We start from the raw sequence: 22840 nt of genomic DNA, 5'->3' as shown, positions 1-22840 counted from the left end.
TGTGGAATCATACATCATCTTTGCCACAGCCCTGTATGTCCTCATTGTGTGAGGGACCCATTTAGTTGCTGCTCCTCTTGCTTCTGAGACACTTTTTACCTTCTTAACATCCTTGTTCTTCTCACAAGCTACAGATTTTCTGCACAATCTCTTCCAAATGCTTCTTTACCCCTCTTTAAACTCAACACCTCGTACTTTTCTACCCGCTTCTAAAGTTACAAACTTTTGGTTGAAGACTTGTTTTCCCCTGTAGCAAGGACAAAACTTTTTTCCCCTCTGGCTGAATTTTTTTTTAAAAAAAACACCCTAAAATTGATTAGGCATCACTTCTTATGACATTACAGAAAAGCAAAACTGTATGTCATACAAAATGGCATAGTGAAAAGAAACATGAAGGGTACTCTAGAATTGAAACTACCATTTCCCTGGTACCTATTTACATAAACTTCCTGGAGAAGGGTCTGTAGCTTACTGTGACTGGAGTCCTGCCTAGGATTCAGGCTTCCAGAGCCTTCCATGATGCAAAAGATAACTAAGACTTCATTTAGTCCCAGTGGTGAAACATAAAAACCTTAAAATGAATTGGTCTTTTATCTGAGCAATGCTTTGTTGATATCTTGAATGAAATGTAACAAGATGTGGATGTTGAATGTCCTTGGTTCTTACACATGCCTTCAAAGTAACTTTCTGTGAAGCAGAATTAATTTTAGGGTCACCAATTTTATGAATCACTTTTCTCCTTTTACCTGGTTTTACTGTGAAAAAGTGAGATCTTTTACTGCTGGCTTTGAGAGAAGAACTCCAAAATGGGACTTTGTGTACAAAACAAAAAGACAGGTCCCAGTTTACAGCTCACTGAAGAATTGTTTCACTGTCGTTATCCCTTGGGTTCAGGCACTGTTCAGCCAGAGTGACCAACTACACAATAATTCTTGAGTGTTGTTCTACTCAAGCAGAACAAAAGTACTGTATGAATAGTGACAGTGTTGTATAATATCACAAGAAATGATAAATTCCATCTGAAGGGCAGTGGTATTTATATATAAAAATGTCTCCTCATGGGAAGCAAACTGTAAGTCCAGTTGTGATCAGCTGCAGTATGGAGCATCTGTCAGGAAAGTGCCCTGGAAGTGAGCCCCACTGTAATAGTTGTATTGTTTAAGGGAAAATCTTTAACTGTGAATTCCTGGTAAATAAAAGATGCTCTGTGGAAGAAGCTGCTGAAAATTCAGCATATGGTTTTACAAACCACTGAAATGCACAAAGGCCTAAACTGCTGTAGTGTGTGGAGTTACTTGCACGTGTAAAGGACATGCGAAGGGCTTCTGTTTGGAAGGTTATCCAGTTTGGCTTTTTTTGCCCAACTGTGTCCAGCAGTATTTCCTCTCTACAAACGTTGCTTATCTCTGTCCCTTGATAACCACAGCTTCAGCAGTCCTACTGCTAAGGACTACTTGTGAGCAGGGATTTCCAATGTTTGATCAAACATCTAGACAATTACCAGTTTCAGCAACTTAAGCCAAGCAGATATCTGATTTGACAGTTTGTTTTTAATAAAACATGATGCAGAACATCAAGCAGTAATATTATTCTTAGCACATATGATGCTTATCTTCAAAACACTGTAAATCATTAATTGGCTCACTTGCATCTGCAGAAAGAGTGGTTCACCTGAAAGAACATTGTGGAAGAGTCTGGAGATGGAAACTTGCTGGGAACTGTTCCGGTGTGGTCATACCTCACTCCCAGGTTAGGGAACATGCCATAAAACGGTGTCACAGCACTGTCGGGTGAAGCTGAGGGCTGTAGCTTAAGTGGTTGAAAAAACAAGGTAAACTTACCCGTGCGTGAATTTTACCCTCAATTTCTGCATTAAGGTGGGTCCAGTAACAGGTGCTGCTGTTGTGGGAGGGCTTTCTGGGGCTTGATTTTCCTCTGTTCGCCAGTTCGGCCCCCGGTGCTTGATGCACCAGCAGTTTGCGGACAGGGGAGCCGGGATGGAGCGGCCCCGCTCGCCCCGTGCGGCGCTGCCGGGGGCGGGCCCGGGGCTGCCGGGCGGCGCCGAAGGGGTTAAGGCGCCCCGCCCCGGGCGCGCGCATTGGCGGGGCGGCGGCGGGCCCGGGCCAATGGCGGCGCGCGGCGGCGGGGCCGGGCCAATGGGGGCGGGCGGGGGCGGCGCGGCCGGCGCGCGGCTGAATGGGGAGCACAAAGCGCGGCCGGGACGCGGCGCCGCCGTCCCCGGGAGAGCCGCGCGCGGGGCCGCTGCCGCCACCGCCACAGCCCTGCTCCGGCACCGGCAGCGCGGGGGAGGCAGCGCCGAGCCCCTGCTCCGGCTCGGGTTTTTTTGAATTTTTTTCTTTCCCTTTACCCTTCCGATTTTTCAGATTTGCCGGTTTCTCTTCCCCGGTGCCGGTGGGAGAGGCGCTGCGGCCGCCCGAAGGCACCGCGGCGTAGCGGGAGCGGCGGTCGGGTGCATGAGCGGCGCGGCTGCCGCCGGCCGTGCCTTACCGCCGGGGCTCCGCCGCTGGGAGGCGAGGCGAGCCGGGAGCACCGCCGCAGCCCGGTCCGCCCCGGGCAGCCCCCCCGCCGCGCCCCTCGGGCAGGGGATGCTCCCGCCGCCGCCGGCTGCCGCATCCCTGCGAGCCTGAGCCTCCGCCCGCTCCCCGCCGACCGGCCCGCCGCGAAGCGCCCGCCCTGCGCCCGGCCCCGAGCGGCGGGGGCCGGGCGGGAGCGGTGCGGGCGCGCTGCGATGCGGCTCCCCCGCGGCGCCCCGAGCCCCTGCGGCCGCCGCGGCGCGGCTGAGGGCGAGCGGCCGTGAGCCGGGGGCGTCCCGGTCCCCGCGGTGCCGAGCGCGCTCGGCGGTGTCGAAGTGCCGGGGCCGGCGATGGCACTGCCCTGAGCGTCCCGCCGGGGACACCCCGGCTCTGGGGACGCCCGGCCGTTCCGGAGACTTTAGGGGCGTTTGCGGGTTTTGCCTTTTTTCTTTCTCATTTTTTTTTTCTTTTTTTCCCCCTCATTTTTTTCTCCTTCCCCGCTGCCTTTTGGGGTTTTCTCCCGGCGGCTCGTCCCCTGCGCCTGTCCGGCGTTCATTCCCTCGCCCGCGGCCCCGCTCCTCAGGGCATGTCCCGGTCCAACAGCGTCAGCCCCCCGGGCTTCGGCGGTCCCGCGCCCTGGGCAGGCACCGAGCAGCACCGCTCAGCCTGGGGCGAGGCGGAGGCCCGGGCCAATGGCTACTCCTACCCGCCGCCTCCCAACAGGTCCTCGGGCAAGAAGGCCTCCCGCATGTCGAGCAGGTGGAGGAGCGAGGAAGACTACGAGCCCCGGAACCGCGGGGAGAGCGGCTGCAGGATGATGAGCTTTAGGTCCAAATCCGCCTGGCAGGAGCACGGTGACGACAGCCGACGTCACCGGTCCCGCCACCCGCCCGGCAGTGATTCCCCCGCTGCCCCCAACAATGCCAGCCCCCGGCAGCTGGGGGAGCAGGGGGAGGTACGGCCCCGCTCTGTGGAGTTGGGGCTGGACGAGAAACGCATCAAGGCCAAGATTGAGGAGCTGGAGGAAGAGGACGGGGACGAGGGGGACTCCGAGGCGGCCTTCTCCATGGGCAGTTGTTGTAGTAGCCTGCTGCAAATCTTCAGGTCCAAGAAGTTCCAGTCTGAGAAACTGGAACGTCTCTATCAGCGCTACTTCTTTCGGCTAAACCAGAGCAGCCTCACCATGCTTATGGCCGTGCTGGTGCTGGTCTGTGTGGTCATGCTGATCTTCCATGCCGCACACGGCCGCTATGAGGTATCCTATGTCGTGGTGCTCTCCCTGGCCATCGTGCTGATGGTGGTGCTGTGCATGGTGTGCAACCGCAACAACTTCCACCAGGACCACATGTGGTTGGCGTGCTACTCTGTCATCCTGGTGATCCTGGCAGTGCAAGTGGTAGGGGTTCTGCTGGTGTGGCCCAGGAGCGCCTCAGAGGGCATCTGGTGGACCGTCTTCTTCATCTACAGCATCTACACCCTGCTGCCGGTGCGGATGAGAGCCGCGGTCATCAGCGGGGTGGTGCTCTCCGCCATCCACCTGGCCGTCTCCCTCAAGATCAACGCGGAGGATAAGTTCCTCCTGAAGCAGGTAGGCAAGCCCTGAGTGATTTGGATGTGTGCTCAGCATTGAAGGGCGAGGGAAGTGGGGTAGTCTTGACTTCCACAGGCCTGGCTGATGCTGGAAGGTTGGCAGGACTTTCAGCTGAACTCCTAGGTTACCTGCTGCTGGGTGGGATGGTGTGCAGTGCTAGCCTGTAATCTTGCTATTTTTCACTGCTGTGGTGTTCCATTTCTGCTCCACGTTAAGGCTCTAAACATACAAGAAGTCTGTCTTACTGGGTTCCCATGACGGCTGCTCCAGCACTGTCAGCTGGTGCCCTTCAGTTGAATTCAATGTAAACAGCCCTGTGCTAAGCACACCTGTGGAGCAGTATCCAAGCATGCTGCTGTTTTACTGAGAAAGGTGTGGAAAGTCTGGCTGTTTTTGTAAGGTAGAGCTTATCCTTGTGTGTCACTCTGGGTTCAGTGTTAGCACAGAGCTTAGGCATCCTAAGAGAGTGTGCTCCATGGGAATGTGGGGTAGGCTTTTGGTTTAGCAGAAAAGTGTTTTTCTCTGAAATGTGCTGGAAATCTCTATGGTGAAAAAGCCCAGAGTTCCTGTACAGGCAGGATTAAAAAGTACCAAAAAAAAAGTATAAATGCAGGTTGTTATTTAGCTGTGATATCATGTTTAACTGAAGCAGTTCAGTCCATGGGAACAATAAGACTATTATCAAATGCATTACAGTGCAATTTTTAATTACCATATCTGTATAAACAACAGCAGTACAAGGCGCCACTCTTCAAGTGAAGCAGGCAGCCTTGGGACTCGTGCTTTAAGCTTACCACATGTAAAACATTGAAGCTATGAGGCAGTTGTCATCCTTCTGATGTGCAGGACTCTGAGCAAGGATGAGCCTGTCACAGTCAGCCCTGATACTTGTGTGTTACCAAGGATTTGTTTATTAAAATCAGGTGTTTGGTCATTTTACAGCCCTAACACATAATACAAAATAAAGCCTCGTGCTCAGCGCCTGCTTTGAGTCTTAGTTCTGAGTTGTTTTGTGTTCCACCTATTGCAGTGGCAAGAAAAGTTGTAGGACTTAAATAAAACCTCGTCAGAATGAGCTGTCACTGTTTTGCTATACAAAATAGCCCATGAAATTACTCTCTTCTCCCCACAGCCTCGTTAAGCCTACTTGGAGAGTTTCTGGCTTTTTTCTTAGTTTGTTACCAATATTTTTATAAACTGTATGTGACATATTCTTCTTATGTTTGATATAAATGGCTTTTTGTGCATTTCCAGCAGAGCATACACTGTGAGTGGGACAGTTGGTGTTTTTCTGCTTGACTTGAAAAAGTTTGCTAATGGCCTCAGCTCTTCTCCACTGGGGCTCTGGTCTCGCAAAGCCTCATGTGTGCTTTTTGCTTTATAAACGGAGACTGGTCCTGTTGAAATCAGTGTGTTTGGAGACTGCATCCTTACATGGCAAGGCAAATCCCATCATGATTGCTGCTAGAAGATTTAGCAGTCTATTATGAGCAGGGTTCGGAGCATACTAACAAATGAATAAAATATCATTGCGTTGGAAAATGTTGGTAGCTGTATTTTAATAGGAAGGAGCCTAAACTTCAAAGGCCAAATGATTGACTCCCTCAGTAGAAAATTTGGAACAATTACAGCTCCCTCCTGTCCCAAATAGCAGGTTGTTTGTAAGAGGTTGGCTCATGTATGAATGTGCACTTGTCAAAGGTAGAAGCATGGGCACTAGGTGATGGTACAGCACGCACAAATCTGTGCCTTGCACAGTTGCTTTTGCTTTCATAGTAATGCTGGGGTTTTCCTATGGTTTGGCAATAAATGTTCAGTTAAAGAGGAATGTCCTAGGAGCACTTTTACTTTATCTTCAAAGGCAGAGCATCTCTCCACTGTTTATTTTTCCTACTAACACAGTCTCTATCTTGCTATGGTCTGCACTGGCGTAGCACAGGCTAAATCAGTTGGGTTGTACAAGGCCAAGCATCAGATTCCTTACACGTTTGTGTATGAACACGAGCTGCTATCTCTGGCTGTCTGATAGAAAATCTGTTCTGCTGAGCACATTGCCTTACAGCTACTAACAGGCCTTCTTCACTGGGGCTGTATCTTGTTGCCGTGGAAATCAGTTGTGTTCAGCTCTGCCCCCCTAATGCGCACAAGCCCTATTTTCCTCCTTCAAACTACCAGAGGCAAAGGCAGGTGAAGACCAGATAAGTCAAGAAGAGTGAGTTAAAATGTTTTCTGTGACTTCACACTGGCAGTCACATCAGCCTGGGTTTTGTGGAGCAGGAGTGAATGTGAGTGCCTTTGTGACCAGATGGTACTTTACATCCAGCAGTCACAGAAGAAAGGCTGGTTAGGTTGTTTACCACCTTTCCTCTCTTTTTCATGGCATTTTAAACTATAAAACTTAAGCAAGTTTTACTTTGTGGGAGCTTTTTTGCTTTAAGTCCTCTCTGAATTGTTTCCAAACCAGGAGAAATCATACACTCTTGTTATGATCCACCGATGTTTAAGGCAGGGTGACTCTTGTGTTGACTCCTGAGCACTTTTATAAGGCTCTAGAGCCTGTTACAAACTCCTCTTTCTCAAGAGAGTGGAATTCTTGGTAGAAGGTCCCTTTTGGGGGAAAGGCAGCTTCTTGTATTCCCTAGCTGAGGATGCATGAGTTTATTGTCTGAATTATCTTCTCCTATCATTGCTGGATTTTTCTGTCCCCAAACTCTCTGCTCCAATGCTATGCTAGTCAGACTTCATGGAAGGGTTCATGCAGTCTGCTGTTTCTGAATCCGTAAAGTGCCAAGAACAAGAGTAGTTGTCACTGTTCAGTCTTAAGTGAGCTGCTTTTTAAAATAATTCTTCTGGAGTCACTGGATTTGGAAAATAGGCTCTGACTTCTCTTTGCTACTTGGAGGAGTCTGTCTTTCAAACGATAAAGCACCTCAGTCAAAAAGATGAGTATAGTTGGTTCCTCTGTGAGTCTGATCAGCTGGAGGTTGATCTTAGCTTCTTGAATTGAGGCTTGATTGGAATAAAGAAGTGCTAATTATTGCCTTATATTAAAAAGTTATCCAGTGCTGAGGGAGGGGAGAAAAAGAAATCCTGTGTTTGGGAACTTACTTGTTTCCAAAGGCAGCATGCTGCTGGAAGCGGAACACAGTGAATAGGTGATGCTCTACCAACTACAAATTCTGACTGCTTAAAAGGGGGTTTTTCATTTGTTCCTGTGACCAGTTAGCTCTAGAGGAACTGGTTTTGGATTTATTGGGGAGTGGATGACTGTATTAGTTTTCAGGTTTATGTTCTTGTGTTATTCTGGGACAGATTACAAATATGTTTCACTGTATGGAAGTGTGTTGTCTTCTCCCTGCATGTAAGTGTATCTCTTTTCAGGCCACCTTTTCCATGTGTTGGCTCTGATGCACTTTCAGGCTCTGAAAACACGCTCAACTCTAGAATTCACGTAAGCATTACTTTAGATGTGAATGAGGCTTTCTATACTTAACTGAGAAAGAAGTGTACCGTTTATCAGAAATCTGCCTTGCATTCACAGCAGAGAAAACAGTGAGATTTATTCCCAGTCCCTTGGAGCGAGCTGCCCAGCTGACCCACGGGCCTGTATGGGCACATGGGCAGAGGTTCAGCCTGTGGGCTGCAGATGCTTAACTGAAGTCATGTGAGGAGACAGCTGCCCTCAGCGCAGAGAGTCTTGAGCAAGCACCGATATTTTTGTAAGACTATGGGCTAAGGGACAGGGAATTTCACAAGAGAGTTTATTGGACTCTGAATCAGACTTAAAAAGGGATGGGAATTATGTGTGGGAGTGAGTGGGGGACCAGGACTAGGGGATAAGAATGCCATATACAAACATCAAACAAGCCCGTGGACTGAGGTTAGATTTACTCCTGTTTTCCCATCCAAACCTGTTTTATTGTAACTTTCTGATGTTCCATGTTCAAGGATACAGTTAAGTCTTTGTAGTTTATTAACTCAGTGCGAGTGGGTGACTGGTAAGGTACCACGAAAAATAAATACCTTTTTTTTGTCTTGTGTCAGTAACCTCAATGGAATAGAAACTGAAATTCACTGATCTCTTTTCTCCCCAAATACTACTGCAAACCTTCTGCAAAGGATCTCTGATAGCAAACTACCTCGGCACATGTCTTTTGTTTGTCTCTCTGATTCAGGGCTCCTTCTTGCTCGACCCTTTTCCATGTCTCCATCATAAAAATGTTACATTAGCACTCCTTATCCTTCACTTCTGAGAAGTGTGTATGTGTTGGCCTTTCTCTCTGTCAGTGCATGTTAATGGTAGATGATTGATCTTATCTGCATGGTGGCTCTCTTGAAAGTGTAACATTTCAGTTTAACTGTTTCTCAGAAGATGTTGGTGGTATGAGAACCAGTCTCTCTCCTCTTCATAAACAAACTCACTTCAGCAGGGCTAAAAACAATTCCTTACTGTAACAGTGAATTGACTTGAATCTTGTGGAGATCTCCTAGCACCTCGTAGAGATGCTTTCCAGTTGGCAATTTGAATGGCATTCAGCAAGAAGTTAGTCACACAGTAGGAGAAGTAGTACTGTATGTTCCATCTCAGCCTCAGCATGCCTACTACACGTGAGTGATGACTGATTTAGAGACAGGTTCTCAGCACTGTGTTAATCAAGTCCTTGCACTGTGCTTTCATTGTCTTCAAGCAGCATTGTCTTTATTCATCAAGAAGGAGAGATGAACCACCTGGAATGCAGATGGATCTGTGTGTCAGCTCCCCTGTGGTTATGTGCTGCCTGTTTTACTTTTGTCCAGTTGGAAATAGGTTTGAGTAATGTTTGTATAGGATGGGATTTTTAAGGTGCTCAGCCACATGGGGCCAGCTACTGGGTGCCTCAAACAGCACTTAATGCCCTGTTCTGCATAAATATTGGTATAATTGATATCAGTGGGGCTCTTGTGCAATGAGAAGAGTCTAGCACTGCTCACTACTAAAGAATCTGCCCGAGCAGCTGTTGCACCGAAGTTACTGAAAATTGATTTGTGGTCTTCTGTTCAGGGCAAAAAGTGGCAACCTGAAATATTCAGTAACTGTTGCATTGCTAATTGCCTCCCTAGGGTAATTCTGTAATAGAAGTAATTAAGTAAATCCCTGAGGTATTGTGTATCAATTTAGTCCTTTGTAAGAATATTGTCTTTATCTCTTGGGCATGTGTTGCTTGAGGTTTACAAAGGCGTATCTGTTTTTCTTATCTCCTAAATTATCCTATAATCCTGCCACCTCCTAATCTACCCCCTTGGTTTATCCTCCTTCCCCCCACCATGAATTAGTTTAATATTTCACCGTAATGTTCACCAGTATCAAAACCTGTTAGTGTGATAGAGTGCTGTGTGTCTAATTTCTCTGTGTTTCTGGATTCTTAATAGTTTTATTGTCTTGATAAACTGACCCATTTGAATAATTTCTCCTAGCCTTGTGGTCATAATCACACTTTTATAACTGGCTTGGATCTTGGTGAATTCAAGACAAAACCTAATGGGGGTGATTGAGGTGCATAGCAAAAAGACTTGTCCTTCTAGGCACTTTTATGACATGCTTGAAAAGGCAGGATGTGCTAGTTCTGGTTATTTCTGGAGAGGTGAAGATACTTCAGAGCAGCATCAGGATTCATGAAGGTACTGGAGGCAGAAGGACAAATTTCTTTGCCCTAATCTTACAAAGCAGCCATTGACTTGTCCTTCAGTGTCCTGGGCACAATGGCTTAGTTTGACACCTCTTCTCTGTCAGAGACCCGTCCAAGGCAGGACATCTTATTTTTTATGAGGTCTTTTGTGATTAACCTCATTCAGATGATTTATAAATCTGCAGTGGATATAAAATGCTGATTATCCTGGTGCTAAAGGCTCACTGGAGCTGGTTGTGCCCTCCTGGAGCCTGAATAGCCCAGTGCTTCCTAAATGCCCTTTTGCTCTGAGTCCACTGTGGTGTGGGCAGCACTGCCAAGGTCTGGGCTGGAAGAGGACTGGGACTCAGCCCAGCTGGAATGTGAACTTTGGGCACCAGGCTGTTCTCCAAATGCATTCAATTTGTGTCTGATTAGCTAATCTTTCAGTCATGTACCATGGCTCCCTCTCTGTCTTTTAAGAAAAGTGGAACAATTGCTAACTTTTTAGCCATTGCAGTCGTTGGAGTAGTTACAGTCTTTCGGTAACAGCTGGTTTGGTCATCATATTGTGGTACTACTGGATATTTACTCTCATTTTCTAATCAAACTAAAAGAATTTTCTTTCTGTCCTGGTAGAAGATGCAATGAAAAATTCCCAGCAACACCTGAAGAACTGAGAGGTAAAAAACCAAAATTATTTTGACAGCATATTCCATCTGTGTGGTCAAGTGATCCACCCTGTAGCTGGTAATGGCTTCCGAGAACCCATGCTTTGAAAAGCTCCTGTCTTTCTCTTTTCTTCTTTTCATTATCATCTCTTTTTTTCCTCTTGTCTCATTTTACTTATTTTTTAATTTTTTCTGTTTTTTTTTTTTTTATCTTCTTGTGTTGTTTTTGGGTTGGGGTTTTTTTGGTTTTTTTTGGTTTTTTTGTTAGGTTGGGATGTTTTTTTATTTGTTTTTTTGTTTGTTCATTCTTTTTCCCTGTGCAGGTGGGTATGGTTCAGAGAAAAGAACCCAGTTTTGTTTTAGGAGGTAGAAGACAGGGCTCCAGGTTTTACCAGCCTTGGGCAAGGTTTGTCCTTCCATCTGCTCTGTACTGTAGGGTTTACATGGCACCCTGGTCAGGTAATCTGTACCCAGAAGAGGTGGTGCTGAGGGAGCTGGAGTGCACCAGCATCTCCCTGGAGCCTTCCAGCTGCTACTTGATTTCATGATGTGCTGCATGTTGGTTTTTTATGGCCCAGAGGGGTAGGACAGTGACAAAGTGTGTGCAAGGAATGTGAAGATTTACAGCTTCTGGGAAATGGGTGGGGTTCCTGTCTAACTGCTGTGTGACTTTTTCATCTCCTGCAAGTCCTGTGTTTTGATGTGGGATCTGCTCGGTGTTAGTTCCTTCCCTCCCTCTGAAGTCTAGCCTAGTGATCTGAACTTGTGATATCTTTCATCCATGGGATGCTCTTTCTTCTTTTTGTTTTGACATTGGTGATACTTTAAAAAAATATTACTTTTTTTTTGTCTTTACCTGAGAGGTAGCCCGCTGCTGCCAGAAACTTAATTTGATTCATTATTATGGAGTCCTTAGGCTAGGTAAAAACCCAAGGGGAAATCTCATGTGAATGAAAAAACACAACCCCAAAGATATTAAAAAGGATAATCTAGTTATGAGGGGGTGTGGGAAACAGACAAGAATTTTAATATATTTGTCTCCTGAACTCCTAAATCTTCTCACCTTATCATAAGAAAGTTTGAAGTTTCTAGCACTTAATAAGGTCACACATAAAATGGCTGTCAGGCCAAGACAAGACTCAAAATGCTTTTTAGCACCTGCAACTGGACCACTCCCAGTGAAACTCTCCATGATGTTTTATGATGGTGCTGACTCTTGCTGGTTTCATCACTGGCTGGTACAGGAATGGCAGCATTCAGCAGACCTGCCATAGAATTTAGCATGAGAGGGTCTTGTTCTGACACTCAGAGAAAGGGACTGAACACATTTTAAAGCTCTCCCTTGCACTTCCAGTCTTGCTCTTGAACATTTGGGGAGCTCTGTCCCACCAGGAGCCTGGTGGGCAGACAAGCTTGTGAGCTCCTCCAGCCAGACGTGGTTGGTTTTGCCCCACAAAGATGATGTGTTTACAAATGGTAGGACCCCCCACAGCTGAAGAATTAATGGGCAGCATTGGCATCACCAAAGTATTGCTTCTGGTGCCAGGCTGGCCTCACTAATGCCTAGCAGGATTTTTGTTGCAGCACTCACTATAGAATGTTTCATTGTTTTGTCAGGCTTTGTTCTGCAAATAAAATATCATTGTGTTCTTTTTTCTCCATATTTATATGACACTAATGTAATTGCCAGGTATCTTTATTCCCTTCCCCAGACATCAGGAACACAAATCATATTTGTGTATTTAAGATGTTATCAGGACTGTCTGTAGTGTGCATTGTATAGTCATCATTTGTGGCTTCTCCTACTTCATAGCAGCAGAAATAGCAGAAGAGAAGTCTATTTCAAAGCATCCTCAATCCTGCCCTGATTTTGTTTATAATTCCTTAACCTAGACTGCTTCTTCTGCAGTTTGAGTGATGAGTTTCCAGATGAAATATTAAACTGCCTTTTCTTTTCATGAAAAGTTTTACACACCCATGTAATACCCTTCAAATTTTTTACTGTGAATTGGGTCTTTGTGGTATTGCCGTGTTTGGCTATCATCCTGTGTTTTCCTGGGAAACTTTGCTTTTGGGAGGTTGAGTTTTGGGAATTAAAGCTGCTCTTCAAATTCAATATACACATTCCACTAGTATCAGAGTGCATCTTTGCAGACAGTAAACAAAGAACTGTGCTGATGCAACACAGGGGGAATAGAAATAAAGAAAGGTTTGTGTTTTGTCTTTCTTTTCCCCCCAGACATTAGAAATTGATCTCTCAAAGAGGCAACTTACGCAAACTGTTTATTCTTCAAATATGTTTGCAGCTTGTATAAGACATTCTGTCTCACTTCATAGTCAGAAGAAAAGGCTATGACATTGCTTGCAAGAATCTGTCATAAAATGTTGCTGATGCAAACAGTTCCCTGGCTGTATCTTCCCTTCCAGAAAAAGCCATGCCTCCTTCCCTTAATTCCCTGTTCTAGACTAAATGCTACAAGCACCGATCCCTTTGTCCCTCTCCCTCTGCAAACTGAATTCTTAGAGCCAGCAATGTGGTAAGGGACTACTCAAATCAGTATTTCTAAAAACAGTAGTTTGCTGGTCAGCCCACAGATGACAGAGCTCCTCAGACACGCTAGCTGAGTGATGAACTCTTTCCATTTGCTGGGAGGTACCCAATGGCAGCTTTCTGCCTGTGTTCTTGCTTTTAACATGTGGGTATTCATGCACACAAATGGGGGGACCAAAGGACATGTTATTAATGAAGATGTTTCCATTTAAATGGGATTTCTCTTTTCTGGGCAGGTGGTTACTTGTAATCTCATAGGGAGAGGAAGAAATGCTCTGCAGTGCTAAGGAAAGAGGAGGCTGTGCAGTGTGGTGGGAGAATGTGTAATCACAGTGTCAGTCTCACTCAGGCTGAAAGCTAAATGCAGTCTTTCAGGCCGTTGAACGTGAAGTAGGTTACTAGTGTGGGAACTGCTGTTGAGTGCTGAACTCTCTGGATCTTAAGGCCAGGATGGACTTCTGAGCTCATTTAACAGTACCCACTGAACAATTCTCCTGCACTTTAAAATTTCTTCCATTCAATTAAAAAAAAAAGTTTAAGTGCTGAATTGCATAGTATTTGTCAGTTGAAAAAGCAATCTGCAGTGATTTCTGAACTGAACCAATACTTATTTTTTCCTCTCTCCTCTTAGTAAGACAAGATTTTAATGCTCTGTGATGGAACATATTGGGGATATTTCTCTGTTCAAGTTGGTGGCATCTACTTAAATATAACACAGATGGACGTGTTAGTTGTGAAGGGGTTCTGACATCATGCCCAGATTTTGTACTGGGTAATTACATTCCTGCCTTCTTAATTGATGTTGAATATGGCATTTTTCTTTGCTCCGTGTCTATTCTGGACTTTTTAGCAGCACACCACCAAATAGATGCTGTGCATATGGGCTTACTATCATATCTGAGAAATTTGCAAGGCTGTTGACAAGCCAAGAAAATGAGGGACTAGAGCTCAGGCTTATATCTTCTTAGTCATGTCGGTGTGCTAGAACAAGTGCCACCTCCTTGATATGACAGATGTACTGATAACTTTTGAAAGGTACAAACCCAGAAATTATATGATTGAAGGATACTTCCAGAGCTCAGCCATGCCATCCTGCTGCACCAAGACAAGACCAAGTCAGCCTAAACCATTTGTGGCAGGTACTAATCACAGACCAGTCTAGAAAAACCACTCCTTTGTGTATGTGCTCTTGGGGGTCACAAAAACAATGATGTGCTTTCTAGTGCATTTGTTTTGTTGGTGGGTTTTTTAGCAGAGCCCTGGGTAGGGGCAGACAGTAAAGAACAGCTGTCTGTGACTAGAGCTCTCAGATGAAACTGGTGCTTAGTTTCCTTGTCTCACCTGGCTTGAGTTCCCACCCCACCCAGAGCCTGCTGTTCTCTATTGTCACAAACTGTGCATTTGAATGACATCTGGCACAGCTGGGTCTCATTCCTGACTGGAGCCTTCCTGGAAGCACTGCAGTACAATCTGTAAGCTTGAAGGTTACACCTCCTTTCACAGGTGACCTCCTTTTGGTGCCTGGCCCCTCTCAGCTGTTAGGGTAGCTGTGCTTAGGTAAGTCCTTAGAACTCCAGGGACTCTTCAAAGTGTATGCCTCTTACACTGTGGCTGAAATGACTGTGAACAAATACTTAAGGAAGTATTTCCTGAAAATTTTTTCATATCTCAAGAGAGAAAGTTAGGAAACTGCAATTTTGTTTTTGTTAGTTTGTTTTCCTTCTTCCCTGATGCAGGTAATGAGTATCTGGCTGTGTCATGACACTGAAGGTTTGTCCAAATAATGATGTCTAGGAAAGGTAACACTCTGGGAATTAGTTAAACCACAATATAAAGCCCACTATACAGAAACTGTAGTCCACTGCTGAAACCACCTTACTTGTCTATTTTAGATGCAAATGGACCTAGTTAATTTAATTCACTTCCAGAGGGAATGCAAACTAAATAAAGTCATGCTTGTTAAAAGAAGTGTTCTCACAGGTTTAAATAGTTTTCTTCAATTTATTTTGATGAACTTTTCTGAACAGACCAATCTTTACCATAACATCTTCAGGCTAAGACTGTAGCTTATGTAAGTGAGGAGTACTTTATACTATTAGCTTAGTGCATGGCCCTTGTATGTCATTTTCTTTTAGAGATAGTGTAACTCTGTGCTGTGTGCCTTCCCCCTTGGCAAGGATTGGGGCTGGTTGTGATAGGGACAGAGTCAAGAGAGGAGCTTATCTGTCATGTTTAGCCAGCTCTTGGCCCCATTTCCAAAGCTGCTTTTCAGGAGCCTGGTGATGAGTGTCCCCTCTATGGCTGTTTCTGTGCAAGGGGTGACTGCTCACGACCCATCCTTCCCAGAGAAATGATCTGCTTTCAGAGCATGACCTCTTGCTTGAGGCTGAGACCAAACCTTTCCATTGCCAATTCTTTAGCAGCTGTGACCAGGACAAAATTCTGTATGCTAAGATGCTAGGCTGCCACCTGGAATGCCACAGAAGTGGCAGATGATGGTCTTCTGTGTATTTCCTGAGAGAAACTCCTTTGGTTTGCAGCAGCTCTCCTGTTTAAGCCATTTGCAATGCTCCATACGCTATTGAGGCAGTGCCTTGCTGCCACATGAGCATATCTTGTGTGTAAAACCTCATGGGGAGATGCTGTGACAGCTCCCTGCCTGCCAAACCTCCTGCTGAAGCTTATTGGAGAAATATTGTGCTCCCTTCAAATGGGTGGCATTGTAACATTGGCTTGCTCATTGAAACAGCATTTGGGTCTGGGCAGAGTGAAAATGTTGATTTCCTTTGAGTAGAAGGGAAAAAAACCTGAAGGGTGCTGCACTCTTCTGCACAAAGAGTGGTCTTAGGCAGAGCTGCAATTTCCAGGACTGAGCCAACTAACTTTTGAATCTTAATGGCCATGATATTTACTTCTCCTTCTGCTGTTCCCTGTCCCAGTGAGATCTAAAGGAATCTTACCTCTCTTTGAACCATACCCCAAATCGTTGTTGCCTTGTTTAGTTTATTTTTAGCACAGCAATAAATGAGTTGGAATCTAAATGCCTCCTGCCTATCACCAAAAATACCTTTTTCCCTCTGGCTGCTTGCAAAATGCCTTTAACTCCCCTCAGGGCTTTTCTGTATGAAGGGACAGCTGGTGTAGAACAATAGTGACTGATTTACACTGATCAATCCTCACATTACTGAGAGGCATCTGTCTTGTACTAGGCACCCTGCAGTGTATCAGACACGCTGGTGGAAGATGTGCCTGCAGTGTCTCCTGTCTCTCTCCCCAGCCTGACTTCTCTGTAGGTCCTGAGGAAAAAAAAATGGGAAGAAATACTGTAAAAAGACTTTAGTAGTGAGAGGTGCATTTCCTCTTCTTCACTTACATGGTAATGGATCATTGAGTCTGGTTTTCCAGGGCTTTTTAGTTGTCTGTGCTTCAGGAGCAATTCCATTACTGCCAAACAGTCAGACTCAGTAACTGAAATGTTTTATGCAGCCCAACTCACCCGAAGTTAGTTTAGCCCATATATTTGGACCAAAACAGTCTGGGAGGAGCACATGCCCACCTGAGCAAGCAGCTCAGAGGGGTGGGTGTCCTCCAGTGAGAAAGGAGTGTTAATGAGCTAGGAGCAAATGCAGCTGAAGGATGTTAAGGACATGTTACCATTCTGATAGGGACATATGTTGCTTTCAGACTTTGCTGAAGGGAAAGACATAAACCCCTTTTTTATAGAATCATGAAGTGGTTGGGTTGGAAGGGACCTTAAAGATCATCCAGTTCCAACACCCCTGGCATGGACATCCACTAGACCAGGTTACTCAGACCCCCATCCATCCTGGCCTCAACACTTCTAGGGATGGGGCATCCACAGCTTCTCTGGACAGTCTGTTCCACTGTCTCACAATTCTGTTTTTCCAGGAAACCCTTAACAAAACAGGAGAGAAGATGGCCAAGCATGATCTGTCCACCTGCTGCAGTCCTCCCTCCCTCTGCTTTTTCCTTGCTTTCACCTCCTCAGTGATGTAAACAGCCCCAGAAGAAGCCCCATGCAGTGCAGCTCTGTGTTCCTGCCACCAGTGTTTATTTTTCTGATGCACTTTACCTGTGCAGGTAACTAGGATGAGCCCTGACAGCCATCAGCTTTACTGAGAGCAATCAAATAGTGTTGCTATTACTGACAAAAGAAAAGACAGTCACAGAAGGTGACTGCAGGATAGAATGGGCTGCTCCATTGCCATGTCCTCCACAGTGGCAGCAGGAAAGGGTTTGTTTCAGTGGCTCTTACCTTTTCTGACTTTGATAAGAAGCTCCAAACTTTGTTGATGTTTTGAATATCTCTGGTGGTCTGGTTAAAATTTCCTTTTTGGTCTCTAAATAGTCTGCACTGGATAATTTTATGAAAAAACAAGACTGCACTGATTCTTTCCATTCTTCTTTGGTACAAGTGGAATGTGTGGTGAGAGCATGATCCAACAAGTGCTACTTTGGAAGACTCACCTACTGCCTGGGATTCAAGTAGTGCCCAGTCCCTTGCACTTCATGTGAGGGCAATTAGTGCACGTGCATGGCAATTAGTGCTGCAAATGAAGTTGACACGGGTGTATTCTACCTCTTTAATGGCTTGCTTTTCTCCTCTGCCAAAAGAGCAACCAAGCAGTCTCAAAGGAACCTGCTGCCTTCTGATATTTAATTTGCTTCAGGCTTACATTGGCTTCCTGCCTCTTTCTTCTGCCTGGCCCACCTGCCTGCTCTGCTAGCAGTGCTGCAGAGGAAATGATGCCTATTTCTGGGAAATCAGGCCATGACTTGCCCATGTGCTGCAGTTGGGCCTCATACACATCCAGCACCATCTCTCCCTGATGTGCTTTGTCTCTGCTGGTTTCTGACCTCCTTTCAGCAGAACATTGGGCTGGTTTCTGATGAGCTGCTCTGCAAGTGGCAGTGCCTAGCAAAGGAACCTGCTGGTGGGAAACTGCAGAGCAATTCTTCTGTTATCCATCTTCTTGAACTTGATATCACAGTGATGGGGCCCTTCAAATATCTGTGATACCCAGTGTGCATTTGTGAGCAATGATGGCTCTGGAGTATAGATGGCATGTGTATAAGTCCCATATACATGAAGTGACATGATGTGATTCCTAACCAAAATTTTAACTGTTTCAGAATATTTTTAAAATTAAACCAAATAGGAAAAGTCTGGCAAAAAAAAAAAAAAAACAACAAACCTTGCAGTTGAGTACTCAGTGATTATAGAAAAAGTAAGGGATTAAAATACTGGAAGAGACCTACAAGTCACTGACAACAGGAGGAGGGCATAGAAGTGTAGATGTTGCATGTTAAATCAATAATGAAGTTTTGGTGCAGGCCTCCCTGAATGGCTTTCTTCATTGCACCTTCCATGGACCACACATCTAGGTTTGTTTTTGAATGCTTGAAAGGTTATACTTTTACAGTGTCTCTTCATAGGAAGCTGGTACTTTAGATTTATATTTTTGGGGTCGAATCTGGTTGTTTCCCCAGAAGCAGGACATGAGTGCCCTGGATGGGAGTATGTAGTAGCCAGCTTGCTTTGAGTGGATGCTGTAGGCAAGAAAAAGTTCAGCATTAGTCTCTGTAAAGTTGTCTTAGAGAACCCATCCACTGGAGATAACACACTGGGTTCATGGTGCTACTTTGGGAGCCTTTTTTATGCACCACTGATTACTGAGACAGTTCAAATGTGGGTCAGTTTTTCTTTCTTTCTAAGTAGAGTTTGCACAGAGTAGCATGCAAGCTGTTGCTTTCTAGAAAATGTGGGTCAAGTGCAGTTTTGCTGAGGAAATCAGGAGGTTTTTTACTTAGCTAGCACTAATACTCAAGTGCTTCCTTACTTCCTTGCAGCAAGGTCCTGGGGCTGTTGTGCTGATGAGTAAAACACTTTCTGGAACAGGAGTGCGCATTGAGCCATGATTTTGTGTCACCAGGAGCACTGGCTCGTGTGATTCACAGAGGTGCATGGAGTTCATGAAGGATGTGTGAACCCTGTCATCCCTGCTGCCTTCAAAACAGCTGCACAATCCATGGAAAGCAGCTGACCCAGGAGCACTGGTGACTTTTGGGAGGAGCAGGGGCAGACAGACAGAAATTGTGTGGGACAGGACTGCATATTCCTCCTTGTGAAGTAATGAGCATGTGGAACAGACTGTGGTTGAGGAGCTTGTGGGGGGTGGAATATTAACCATGGCGAAAATAATCCTGGAGGAGCACATTTATCCATGCTGGCACTTTGCACATGTGTCATGATGGAATTTTCAAAGAAGGCCCTAAACAAAACAGCTTTATGGAAGAACAAAACAGCATTGTCAGAAATGGCCAAGGAGGCTGTGCCAGCGCCTCTTTCCATACTGTGCTCTGAACTGGTTCATGTTCTGGGGCTGTTGCATACACTAATGTGTGTTAGCATCTGCCTTGAAGGTGCAGAAATGGGTGCCTGGGCTTTGTTTTCACTTAGCTATGATTTCTAAAAGTTACTTCTTTTTTGTTTTGTTTTGTTTTCAGACCAGAGTAACTTGTCCTAAGGGAACAGTGTATGTTATAGTGAGATTTTATTTTTTTTTTTGCACAGCTGTGTTTGTGAGCACTTCCTTACTTTGAGCCTGGGAGGCTGCATTAGAGCCCTCTGCAGTGATCATGTGTCTAATCCAAGCTCAGCCCCTTGAGCCAGCAAAATCCCTCTCTGTGCTGGGCTGTTTGAGGAGTGTGATGAAGACTTGAGGTGGTCTGATCCTCCTGGATGAGCATGCACAGGGTTTGTCTGTCTTGATCATGGTGCCATAAGAAAGTGGGTTGGGTTATGTTGTGCAGCATCTCATATTTGCCACGGTGAATTTATGGGACTCTTGGCTTGACCCATCTGCCTTGCAGTACAAAGGGAATGGTTATGGCTTCCTGAGGCCTTTGGTGTTCCAGCCTCAGTAATGAGGGAGCTTAGGAGAGCTCTGAGGAAAGAGTAAAACCTTCTTGCGTCCCACTGGATTGGTTAAAATGTGAAATGAAGTTTCCAAAGCCATTCTTTCCTGGGGTGCCTTGGCTCTCAGCATGGTATGCCTCAGGCACCTGAAAGTTCCCAAGTGGATCTTGTGAATTTAGACATCTAAAATCTTCTTAAAGAGCATTTTTCATTGACTAAACAGTGTGACTGCCTCCTCTTGCCTCTAGACATTTCTACAGAATAAATAATGAGCTTGTGGGCTTCTGTATTTCCTACTGTTCAGTCCAACTTTTGAATGTAGCTGCACTTGAACAGGCATGAGCTGCCTGACCACTCCTGCATACCACAGCATGCTGATTACTGATGTGATCTGCAGTGGAAATTGGTGTGGCAGAGCAGAGAGGGTTCTCACAGCACCTTTGACTAAACTCTGAACAGCAGACTTCTGCTAGGAATTAAAGAAAATACAGTAGACTTGGAGGCTTGCTGTCTGGGTTTTTTATTCGTGGGAATGCAGCTTTAAATTTGAATGTGGGGGAGCAAAGGGAAGAGGTTACTATGGGCAATTATTTGTGTGTTGGACTGAAGAGGAAAGGCCTGGTCTGTGGTGTGCAGGTAAAGGGCAAGCACTGAGAGGTGCTAATGGCTTCCCTACAGATTCCTTGCTGAATTTGGTGCTTGCAGTCCTGCCTGCCTGCTCTCCTCTGCTCTCCACCCCTTCCGTGCCATCCATGGAAAGAGAAGGCAGTGGCAGCCTTCTCTTCTCTTCACTGCTGGGAAGAAGTGAGATGTATGGGATGGTGGAGTTGGGTCTGTGGGACCCTGGGAAGGGCCAAACTGAAAATGGGATGCAAAAGAGAGAGTGTGTGTGTGTGTGAGGAGACAGTAGACACCTTGCTGAGATGGAGGAGGCTGGTGGGCCTGTATCCATACAGGCAAGGGCAACAGCCTGAGAGAGAAACTAGGAGGATCAGTAGGATGGTGCATGGAGCTGAGGAGAGACAGCTGTGAGATGTCATTTGGAGTTGTTATTTTCAGAGTAAACTTGTCCTTTTGAAAGCAAGGATCAGTTATAATCTGGACTGGATCAAGCAATTTTTAAATTTTCTTCTCTCCCTTGAATAAAGGAAAACACTACAAAGAAGTTGCAATTAAAATGAATTGTGAAGTGCTTATCTGTTGCCTGCTGAGCAAAATCTCGTGAGCTGGCTGAATTAGTCTGGTGGTGTTCTATGTAGGATGCAGGGAAGTGCAGAGTCTTGGTTGTGGCACCAAAATGGGCCAAGTGTGCCCAAGACCTGCTGCTCCCTTGGAAGGGGGCTATGGGTTTATGGCAACAGGCTGAGTGGGTAATGATTGTTCAATATTGTATGAAGGAGGATTCAAAGAAGAGGGTGAAGGGAGGAGAGGACAAGGGGCTGAATGCAAGAAATAGTCTGAAAATGAGACCCACAATGTCTTGTGACAGATCTTACATTGGGACTAACACAGAGATTTCCTGGCGTGCACGTGCTTTTTTCACATGTGACTTCTCCATAACAAACATCTCTCAGCTGGGACTGACAATGGAAAAATTGTAGGAAACTTTCACTAAACAACTTGGTGGTCGGGCTACCTCCTGTTTTGAGCTTTTCTGTTTTAAAGGAACCATCTGCTGTATAAGTGTAAACACAGCAGGCTGCTAGCAAGCTCAGTCATCCCAGGGTCAGTATCCATCCAATGCACTCTGCTGGCACAGCCCCGTGCCCTGTCCTTGTGTTGCTGCCACCACCTCTTCTTCCAGGCTCTGAGCCTGTGGAATTGGACAGAGGTAACTTTGCAGATCAAACCTTCCCACAGTGTGGTGTGGTGTCCTCTTGCCCATGCAGAGTTACCAGGAGCAGGAGTGAGGGAGGCTGGAGTGTCACTTGAGCCGCAGTCACGCTGATGTTCGTGTGGCCCTGGCAGTGAGTCAGCCCGGCAGCTGAGCAGGTGTACTGCAGTTTCTCTGTGCAGGCTGTTTCACAGTGTCTAACCATGTCAGAAAACCAGGAGGTGAAGCAGAGTACTCTGCAGAATACTTTCCCCTCTGCTTGCCCTTGCCCAGCAGCATAGATCAGTGGTTATGTGCAGGAGAGTTACTTGGAGGGCATTGGATCTTGTGTTAAAGCAGATCCTGACCATGGGGTCTTGAGCTCTTGCACAGGGTAGGCTTCACACAGCTTTCTTCCCATGCTTTTATTGAAATCATGTTTTGCCTGTTCCGCTGGCAGAAGGAACAGGTGGAGGCTGCCAGGGCTAGATGGAGGGAAGGAGCTGCTGAGGATGAAGGAGTGACAGCTTGGTTCATTAAGACAGGGAACTCTGGCAGGGTCTGTTGGAGGCAGTGCTGGTCAGGGATGTGCCTACCAGATGTGATTTCTCCTCAGCAGAAGAGAAATCTTCTGGCCTGGTTTAATGCACACTATGAATGTGCATAGCCTGGCACAGCCACCAAAAGAAGCACTTGCTGTGGCAGAATAAATATTTTTGTGGCATGTGGAGACCCAAATCTGGGAACTCACTGGATCTGAAATTACCTGAGGAAAGGAGAGAAGGGTAGTTTGAGATGATACAAGGGAAGACAGGACACATAGTATGCTTGTTAGTGCTTGTGTGGGTGAAATTGTGTTTGAATTCAGTGTGAGAGAAACTGGCCAGAACACAGCTCTTGAAGTGGTAATATATGGTTTAATGCATCCAACCAAGGGGATCTGACCTGGATTGCATCAGAGCAAAAGAGGAGAAAGCAGGTAACACTTCCTCTGTTAACAGCTAGGCCAGATCATAGGGCTTGAGAGGGCCCAAGTTGTCATGCATGTCTTTAATTTAAGCTGCTCTCTTAGCAACTCATTTTGATTTATCAATT

At 45.9% G+C, this 22840-nt stretch overlaps 1 protein-coding gene across 1 annotated transcript in view; it reads left to right on the top strand.

The window, feature by feature from the left end:
- Nucleotides 1–2800: 2800 nt before the first annotated feature.
- ADCY5 (adenylate cyclase 5) overlaps nucleotides 2801–22840 on the top strand; it is a 204269-nt gene continuing 184229 nt past the window's right edge. Inside the window, exon 1 of the mRNA XM_066553913.1 lies at nucleotides 2801–4122. Coding sequence (XP_066410010.1) covers nucleotides 3121–4122 — 1002 coding nt within the window. The 5' untranslated portion in view covers nucleotides 2801–3120. The remainder of the gene's footprint in view (nucleotides 4123–22840) is intronic.

This window comes from Molothrus aeneus, chromosome 7, assembly GCF_037042795.1.
Source record: "Molothrus aeneus isolate 106 chromosome 7, BPBGC_Maene_1.0, whole genome shotgun sequence".
NCBI lineage: Eukaryota > Metazoa > Chordata > Aves > Passeriformes > Icteridae > Molothrus > Molothrus aeneus.
This window is presented reverse-complemented; position numbering and strand designations above follow the sequence as displayed.